Here is a 10,484-nt window from a genome sequence, read left to right as displayed (position 1 = left end):
TTGTCGGGAATTTTGACAGTTGTATTCTAAGATACGCATTTAAATGCTTATGAGTATTCTCTAACGCTCCAATTGTCTCGTGGTGATATGCTGCATGGATCTTTCCATTTTTCCATGCCATGCTTGGCCTAACTTTGAGAGACAGAATACGAAATGATGAGTTACGGCGAAGAACTGGAGTGGAAGACATCATAAAGCGCATTACGAAGTTGAAGTGGAAATGGTCAGGACATGTCGCAAGATAGAGAGACAACAGATGGACAAGGAAGATCTTAAGAGTGGCGGACAAGCGAAGTCATGGAACACCACCTACCAGATGGACTGATGATATTAAGAGAATAGCGACAAACTGGATTGCAGCTGAACAGGACAGAGAAGGGTGGAGAAATCTTGAGGAGGCCTATGTCCGACAGTGGACAAATTTGGCTGTGTGATGATATACTGCGGAGTTTAGTTGTTTCCTTAAATATTCTTGCCATAAACTCTATGCTTTGGTCTGTTACAATCCTTCTGGGTACTCCATACCTCAAAATGAAATTTTCTACCAATGATTTGGCTACTGTTTCGGCTTCTTTATTTCTTATTACATATCCTTCTATGTATTTGCTTAACTCACATTGTAATGTTAATATATATTTGTTTCCATTGCCATCTACCTCGAGTGGACCTATCAGGTCTATGAATATCGTGTCAAATGCGCTGGTGGCTGTCGATGTGATATTCATGGGTTGTCTGTTTCTTTTCGAGTGCTTGTGCCTTTGGCAGTCATCGCATCAGTGTGTGTGTGTGTGTGTATGTGTGTGTGTGTGTGTGTGTGTGTGTGTGTGTGTGTGTGTGTGTGTGTGTGTGTGTGTGTGTGTGTGTGTGTGTGTGTGTGTGTGTGTGTCTCCCAGGATATTTATGGCAACTTGTGTGTGAATAAGCCTGCACTCTGGTAACTTCTAAAATTGTGGCAACTTACACACGTTGCCAGAATTTTTTTGGTATTTATTTCACTAACATCACATCATTTCGTCATGATTTTGAAGCAATAAACTGAAAATCTGGTTTACATTTCAGTAGATACTCGTTTTTTGAAGAAATGTCCATAAATTTGTTTTTAATTTAATTTCTCTAGAATGTGTGTTAGTTTCCATTATTTAGTTTGAGGCATGTTACTAACACAAGCCAAATTATGGCAACGGGGGCGTGGTAAGAATAGTGGCTCCCTCTACCCAACAATGCGATGTTGCTGGACCGTTATTTTAGTTCTAGTTAGACTTTAGAGTTGAGTTGCCGCAATTTGGATTGTGTGTAGGTGAAATATTAACATGTACAAAACGAGATTACAAAAGCTGAAAAATGCTGTTAACAAAATAAATGCTGCTAATGAAATTACATCTAAGACAAAACAACAATTACTCGAAACCAAATCATGTGATAAGTTGCAAAATAACCTTATATTTCTTCCAAAATATGAATCTACAAAATGTCTAAATAGAGAGGAACGTGAACAAGTGTTGGATTCCAAACACGTGCTATTGAATGATACGACTTTAAATGGTAAGTATATGTAATATTTTTGTACTTTAGTTTGACTGTTCAATAGGGCTTTTCATCGATTGTCATTTGTTTCGAGCTTCTGTCATGTGTCACATAATATTAATATATCTACGTCATACGTCTTTGGTTTGTATTATTGTATATACCAATAACGTATGTCGTAGATATATTAATATTACGTGACACATGACAGAAGCTCGAAACAAATGACTGTGAATGAAAAGCCCTATTCAAAATATCTATCCACCTATTTCACCAGTCAGATTTAAAAATCACTAAATGCAATTTACGTTTCACCACGCCATATATACAGTGCGTCTATAAAGGCATTCATTCATTATTAGTTAAATAAACGATAAAATTAGAAATACCCGAAACAGGTTGATTTTAATTTACTATTTGTTTAAATTATAATCTAGTGTACAGGGTGAACCACATTCGTGTGATTACATCATCACCATTTTGAAGCTTGCTTCTTATTGCACGACATAAGAAATTTTTCATTTTCTTAGATCAAACTACAAGTAGTACAAGCTAATTTTTTTAATTATACGTGGACGTTTTATTAAATCGTTTAGTTGTTTATTATTTTTAGTAAGATGGTACAAGATAGTAAGATGGTACAATAAATTTAAACTACAAGTTGCCATTTATTGAAAGCGGCAAATAGCTTTCCAATCGAATTACACACAGTATTTTTTCTACAACTACACGATATTAAAGAAATATGCATTTTCCATTTTCTTAGAACAAACTGCAAGTTGCCATTTATTGAAAGCGACATAATATAGCTTTCCAATCGAATTATACTGCATATTTTTTCTACGACCACAAGATATTAAAGAAATATGCATTTTCTAGTATCTTAGAACAAACTGCAAGTTGCCATTTATTGAAAGCGACATATAGCTTTCCAATCGAATTATACAGAATATTTTTTGTACGACCATACGATACTGAAGGAATATAAATTTTTCATTTTCTTAGAACAAACTACAAGTTGCCATTTATGGAAAGCGGCAAATAGCTTTCCAATCGAATTACATACACTATTTTTTCTACGACTACACGATATTGAAGAAATAGGCATTTTCTAGTTTCTTCGACAAGACTACAAGTTGTAATTTATTGAAAGCGGCAAATAACTTTCCAATCGAATTACCCACAATATTTTTTCTACGACCACACGATACCAAAGAAATTGACTTTTCATTTCCGCAGAACACACTGCAAGTTGCCATTTATTAAAAGCGATAAATAGCTTTTCAATCAAATTACACACAATATTCTTTCTACGACTACACGATATTAAAGTTGCAATTTATTAAAAGCGGCAAATAATTTTCCAATCGAATTACACAAATGATTTTTTCTACGACCACACGATATCTATTCTATTGTGCAGAAGAAGCAAGATTCTGTCGGCGGTCCTACGACCGCTCACCTTTTGTTTTAAATGGAAGCCCTTTTTTCAATTTCCGGATTTGCCTTGCTGAGCTGATTTCAAAAATGTATAACACGTTGCTTAAAATTGGTACAGGGTGGGCAGAAATACAAAAAAAGTTTATGAAAATTGTTTATGGAAAGTAATACGTTACTGAATGTAATAAACAAATTAAATGGAATTATGTACTTTTGCAATTACTGTGATCCACTACCAAAATCAAACAAACGAATATTTACAGTAAATGTTCAAATTGTTCTTCATTGATCGTTAGACAATGACTGAACCGGGCATTACTTTCGTATCTAACATTATGTAGTATTGCGGGTATTATATGTCTTTCTTGTCTAATTCGTCTTGTAGTTGTCGGATATTTCCAGGTTTCTTTGTGAAAAGATATCAGATATTAAATAACCCCCATAAAAAGAAGTCTAATGGGCATATATCAGGTGATCTACCGGGACATTCCACTAGTCCCATTATTTCTATCCACCTTTGTGAAGAAGTTCTGTTTAAAAATCGCGCATAGTTACTGCGAAATGTGGCGGTGCGCCATCCTGTTGAAACCAGATTCAGCGGTTTAAAACAGTGGGTATTTGAATATACCAGGAAAAAGCTGGATCAGATCAGGAATTAATAAATTTTATAGGGAATCCAGATATAATGGTCCTGTTGAATTTTCGTCAAAAAATATGGAACAATAATTGTATTTCTCACAATACCAGCCCATGCGTTGGTTTTTTGTGGTCTTTGCGTATGGGACTCTTGCATTCAGTGTGGATTTTCATCAGACTAATAACGAGTGTTTTGCTGGTTAACACTACCTTTCAAATAAAACGTTGCCTCGTCCTAAAATAAAACGTTATCAATGAAATTGTTATTTTGGTTCATCATATTATAGTCGCAGAATTCAGTTCTTTGGTCAAAGTTGTCTTCAGCCAATTCATGGATAACACGTACTTTATAAGGGTGGTATCTTATTCTTTTTGTTACTGAAGACTTTCCAATACCAAAATCCCTTGATAATCTCCGCATTGTATATTCATCAACTGTTGGTCTATCTTGCAATTTGCATCCCTCACATGTCCTAATTCTCTGTATTTACTGCTGACCGTAGATTGTGAAATAGATTCACGATCTAGGTGCACAAAGAGCAATCCAGAAATGAAAAAAGAGTTTCCATTTAAAAAAATGGTGACGACCTCATCACACGAAGATGGTTCACCCTGTATGTTAGATTATAATTTGAAAAAAAAAGTAAATTGAATTCAAAAATTAACCTGTTTCGGGAACATCTAATATTATTGTTTATTTAGGTAATAATGAATTTATGCGTTACTTTATGGACGCACTGTGTAAATAATATCTAAGAGTGAGATTATTAGGTATTTCCTATCACGTAAATTGTATATAGGATTTCCTGTACCTATGTATTACCTAAATTTATGCAATGGTTGGTGGAATCGAACATGAGTGAAACTGTCGCGTATTGTATGAGTAGCGTGTTAATTTGTATCCACATTTTATCCCAATTTTTTCAGATTCCTCTGAAAGTGAACCTAAAACTAGCGGCAGCGAGTATATTCCATCGTCTCATTGTTCAGACAGTCCGCCATCTAAGAAGATACACGTTATTCAAAATATCGTAATTAGCGAAGGAAATTTGAATATATTAACTGAAAATAATCAAAGCGATAAAAGTTTTGTTATAAACAAGTATCTTACAAGCCTCAACTACAGTGAAAGCCAAAAAAAACCTATTGATATAATATCTAATTGTAATGATGAAGATTTAGCTGTTAGTGAAGGGTTAATTTTAAACCACAATGGAAATAAAATCGTTAACGTAACTGAATTATCTGAAAATGTTTCTAATTGCAATAATAAAGATCTACCAGCAAGTGATGGGTTAAAAACACACTATGAGACATCTGACAAATTTAGTAACAATATCAAAAATCGTGACAGTGGAGGTACAACAAACAGTTCTCAGCTTACTGATAATTCCATAACGTACAGGAAAAAAAATTGTCGGAATGAAATTGAAATAAATGCAGCAATTAGAAAAAGTGGTAAAAGAGTAAGAAATAAAATTCATGCTTGTTACTACTGTAGTAAGCAAGTTATACAGTGGAACCTCGATAACTCGGATTAATCGGGACCGCGGCCGATCCGGGTTATCGAAAATCCGGGTTAGCCGGAGAATATAGTAAAAATTAATAAATAACCTCCATTATAATTACAAAAACATGAAATACATATGCACAGTACACATCTAAATTACGTATAGTTGTATAGAGTGTAGAGTTTTGTTCATTTCTTGGTAAAAAACTCAGTCATACTGTAGAGATGTACCGACACCATAATATGGTAGGTCTGGATCCAGCGTACGAAAAAAAAGTTGATAAATAGCAAGCTGAAAATTTGTTATTAGCTTAAGGGTGTCTAGTCGGACAAACAATATATGAGACACATAGGGGACACTGGAACAGGGGAAGTTTTAACTGTGGAACAGGTTAAAACTTTGGAACGGTCAGACCACGAAAATGGCACATGTATTTTGTCCGACAGAACAGACTTAAACTCTCCGAACAGAGATTAAACTGTCATGCAAAAATCAGACTGCTATTTATCACCAAATTGGCGTTTTAATGAGTGGAACATGTAGAATATGTCAAATGACAGGAATTATGACAGGTGATAAATAGCAGTCTGATTTTTGCATGAGAGTTTAATCTCTGTTCGGAGAGTTTATGTCTGTTCTGTCGGACAAAACAAATGTGCCATTTTCGTGTTCTGACCGTTCCAAATTTTTGACCTGTTCCACAACTAATACTGCCCCTGTTACAGTGTTCCCATATATCAAAGTTTATCCTACTAGACACCCTTAAGCTATTAACAAATTTTTAGCTTGCTATTAATCAACTTTTTTTTCATACGCGGGATCCAGACCTATGGTATCATAATATCATATTATGATGCTGCAATAAATTTATTTTAAAGATTCGCCTTTATCAATCCTACCTAATGTTTCTAGTTTCTTTTCCATTGTCACTACAACATTTTTACGTTTTGTTACCATTACGTAGACAAAAATCACACAAACACAATCTGAAGCACGATTACAGAACGGAAGTGATTAATACGACTACTACACACAATACGGTTACAAGGAACAATGTTGTTATTTAAGAACAGACTAAGCCCATTGTTTTAAAAAGGAATTTTTAAATAGTCACGTCTATTTTAAACAATGCTAAGCAGCGGCGGCTCGTGGCCTAAAAAAGTGGTGAAGATGAGGAAAGTCTGCCGGACCCAAAAGAAATTTCGGTATACTTATACCTATGACGCGCCCAAATTTCATTAAAAATTCTTTAAAAAATGTTTAGAGTTTAGGGCCCTAACAACTTGAAAACTTTTTTATGGCACTTATATTAGAGACGAGGATGAAGAGATACTTAAACAAAAAAGCAGTATGTATTAGATAGATTAATAAAACTGACTTAATCAATTTTTATAAATCAAGTCGAGTCTTTGATCGTTTATGGAAGCAAATCTATCAATTATATCTTCATAGAAAGGATAAACTAAAAGTTTTTAGCCTTTTTAAGCACGAAAAACTTCTCTTTCTACAGATACGGTATTCGATGGAATTTTCAGAATTAAAACAAATTATAGGCTTCTGTAACAATGTCTTTAATTGGTTGTAATTTTATAACCATTTCTTGCAAATTACCATTTTTTAAATTTCCGTCAGCATAAAAAAGGCAGAGCTCTCTTTTATGTCTTTGAGTTTTAGTAAATATTTGCCAAAAACTCAAAATAAATTTTGAAAAGCGTCGGAAGGAATGATCAAACTGTATGACCCAAACTTTGTTGTATCTGCTAAGCTTATTCATCACAATCACAATTCACAAAGAATTTTAATTCATCACAATCCTGAAAATGTAATCCATTTTCATTAAAATGTATATATTAAATAAAAAAATTGGGTAGAATTTGCATTCGTGCTCATACCATTATCACACCTATAGATCTTTTCAAAGTATTAATAACGGTCATTGTGCTTGCTTTGTCAAAAACAGAATTAAAAAATTATTCACTTCTTTTATCACGTATTAATTGACGAGTCCTTTTTATCTAGTTTAAACAAAAATGAATATCTAGGGACGTTTTTTTTTTAAGAACGTCATATAAAATATCTGTTATAATATGAAACATGTCGATAAAAACTGCTAAAAATGTAAACTCAAAATCATTTAAATCTCATAAAAAGCCTTTAGCCAGCTGAACTGATTTGCGGTCTTCCATCTTCCGAAAAAAAAAACGAATACTGCCCATCATAGCACACATCCAACTAAAATTTTACTAGGTGAATACGGCGGACTTATTTTTAAATTCATCTGCACTTGCTAATTTGGGTACTACCAGTGCCGATATGATGACGTCACGTTGCCATGACAACCGTTGACGCTTGTGCAGCCGAGAGCCGAAATTTCATCTACGTCTTCATCTAACTCTGCTCGAGTCATAGAAGTCAAATGACACAGGTCAGTATCTGACCGTCAAGGACCTACAGTTTTAATTTTTGGATTACATATTGAAATTCTTTTTTAATTTTTGGATTACATATTAAAATTCTTTTTTAAATTTTGGATTAATTAAAAAAAAATAGGTTTATAATTAATTTCAGTATTTAGATATAATAATGCTACTTATATTTTTTTTATTTTTTTTTCTCAATTTGATTATATTTTTTGGTGAAGATCACCTTCACCTACTTCACCTGGCCGGCCGCCGCTGATGCTAAGACAGTTTGGCATAAATAAAGGAAAAGGAATACAGACAGGTTATCTCTCAAATAATATTTGGCCTACATACATTTTTATTTGATAAAATTGTTAAATTGTTTATTTGTTAAATTTTTGTCTGATGAAAATCGGTCCGGGTTAGCCGGACTTCCGGGTTATCGGGGGCCGACTTATCGGGGTTCCACTGTACTTATGGCAAGACACTTTGAAACCGTTCATTCCGAAGAATCAGAAGTAAAAAAATGTTTACTTCATCCCAAGGGTTCTCAAAAGAGAAAGCAAGCTTTCTTAGAATTGATTAGGGTGGGAGACTTCTATCACAATTGCAACGTTCTTTCTACAAAAAAAGGTCAGCTGATAGTAATTAGACGGCCAACAGCAGATGAGGCACAATTTGTTAGTGATATCAATTATGGTCCTTGTCCCAACTGTCTAGGATTTTTATTGAAAAAACATATCTGGCATCATGTGAAATATACATGCAAGGAAAAAGTTAATATTGATGACCAGAAAGAATCCCGTCATGTTATTGCCGAAAGCAATGCTCTCGTAGCTGATATATTCGGAATTGGTTTTACTAAAGATTTCACAAATTCAATAATAGCAAAGTTTAAAAACGATGAAATTGGTAACACCTGCAACAATGATATTTTGATATTGAAATATGGAGCCATGCAGTACGAGAAGTATGGTGATACTCAAAACGAGTTAATAAGACAAACCATGAGGCAGCTAGCTCGTTTAGTTATATCCCTTAAGAAATTAACTAACAGTAGGTCGCAAACGCTTGGCGATTTTCTGGTTGCTGAGAAATTCGATGTGGTTGTTCAAGCAACTAAAGACATTAGTATGACCATGGCAGCTAGTAGTAACTGTAGACCAGAATTTCATACTCCGAGTTTAGCTTTAAAATTGGGTTATGCTCTTAAGAAATGTGTGGCTATTCAGAGAGGCAGTGCTTTAAGAGCAGGAAATATGAAAAAAAAAACAAGTCATTGTTATCATTCCTTCAGCTGATGAAAATGGAATGGAGCATACGAATATCTTCCAATGCTATATCCACACCTTACCGAAGAAAATTGAATTCCACTCAACTTTTGCCAATTACGACCGATTTAGTGAAACTTAGTAATTATATCGATACAAACATGTTAAAGGCTAAACAAGAATTAATACAAGACTACACTAATAATTATAAGTGGACACGGCTTGCAACTTTAACTTTATCTAGAATAATATTGTTTAATAAACGCAGATCGGGTGAAGCAGCAAAAATGAAGCTAACTGATTATATTTCCCGACCAACTTGGGCAGAGCAAAATACTGACGAAATAAAAAATTCACTCACAATAATCGAAAAAAAACTGGCAGAGTCATTGACAGTAGTGGAAATTGAAGGGAAAGGTTGCAAAAAGGTCCCAGTAATCCTAACTCCAAATACGAAACAATGTATTGATATTTTGATTCAACATAGAGTTACATGTGGTATTTCAAGTCAAAATGTATACATTTTCGCCAGATCTAATCCATCTAGTTCAAATCTTAGGGGGCATGATTGCTTGAAAAAAATATGTGAAGAAATTGATTTGCAGAATCCTTCAGCAATAACGGGAACAAAGTTGCGTAAATATGTAGCAACTGTATGTCAACTATTTGACATGTCAGAAAATCAATATGACTGGTTAGCTCGTCACTTAGGTCATGACATCAAAGTACATCGTGATTTTTACAGAATGCACGAAAGTGCGATTGAACTCACCAAAGTAAGTCGATTGCTTATGGCTGTTGATAAAGGTGAAGTGAACAAGTTTGCTGGAAAATCTATTGACGAAATAGAAATTAAAGGTAATGTTTTGAATATTTAACTAGTATTAATTTGTTTGCTTTTATGATTCATTTTCTAGATCTGCCTACTTTAGAAGATGAGGAAGAAGAACCAGAAGCTGAACCGGAAGGTGAAGCAGGAATTGATAATGATGAAAATGTTCAGACCATTCACAAAACAAAATGTAAGTGATTATTTGAACAATCTTAAGTCAAAACTAAAAAAAAAACAGTCAACAATATATGGAATAGGGTAACGGGTACAGTGATTGGCCACTTAAGGGATTTCAAATTGAATTAAAATTGTATATTGGTATATTTTAATGTGAAATATTTTGTAAGGGTTTTTTAATAACAATGAAACATCAAATTTTATAAAAACTCAGGTTATTTTAGTAAAAATAATAATGTACATAAAAAATTAACACAAATTTAAAAACATACAAAATTACACAGTTATTGGCCATGCAAACATAGTTATTGGCATATAGAATTACAGTTATTGGCCACTCATAAAATTTCTAATTTATTTTCTTTTTTTGTTTGTGCAGTTAGGGCACACAAAACTATTTAGATTTTCAATTTCTTGTTGTTTTTTAACACAACTACCAATATGGGAGCCTCTGACACAAAATAAACATTTTATTCCAACTTTTGATTTAGAAATATTTTAGGAACAAGAATAGCACAATCCTGTATACAAAAGATTATTATTTACAGATACGTTGGTGTTGTCTGATTGTTTCACCAATATATCTGAGAGAATTTGTATTTTTTCATGTTCTGGATATCCCTCTGTTTCGAAAAATAACTTTCTTTTAGCCGACTCACCAGCACGTTTTTCTTTGCTGCTTTCCAAATTT

At 33.7% G+C, this 10,484-nt stretch overlaps 1 protein-coding gene across 1 annotated transcript; it reads left to right on the top strand.

Annotated features, from left to right (window-relative positions):
• Nucleotides 1–1,139: 1,139 nt before the first annotated feature.
• On the top strand, nt 1,140–7,815 carry LOC126892197 (uncharacterized). The gene is made up of 3 exons (XM_050661684.1): nt 1,140–1,542; nt 4,528–5,066; nt 7,753–7,815. The coding sequence occupies exons 1-3, from the start codon at nt 1,311–1,313 to the stop codon at nt 7,813–7,815; spliced, it is 834 nt and encodes a 277-aa protein (XP_050517641.1). The 5' UTR covers nt 1,140–1,310.
• Nucleotides 7,816–10,484: the final 2,669 nt, after the last annotated feature.

This window comes from Diabrotica virgifera, chromosome 1 (genome assembly GCF_917563875.1).
Source record: "Diabrotica virgifera virgifera chromosome 1, PGI_DIABVI_V3a".
In the NCBI taxonomy this organism is placed as follows: domain Eukaryota; kingdom Metazoa; phylum Arthropoda; class Insecta; order Coleoptera; family Chrysomelidae; genus Diabrotica; species Diabrotica virgifera.
Note: the sequence above shows the minus strand (reverse complement) of the source record. Positions and strands in the feature narration are given on the sequence as shown.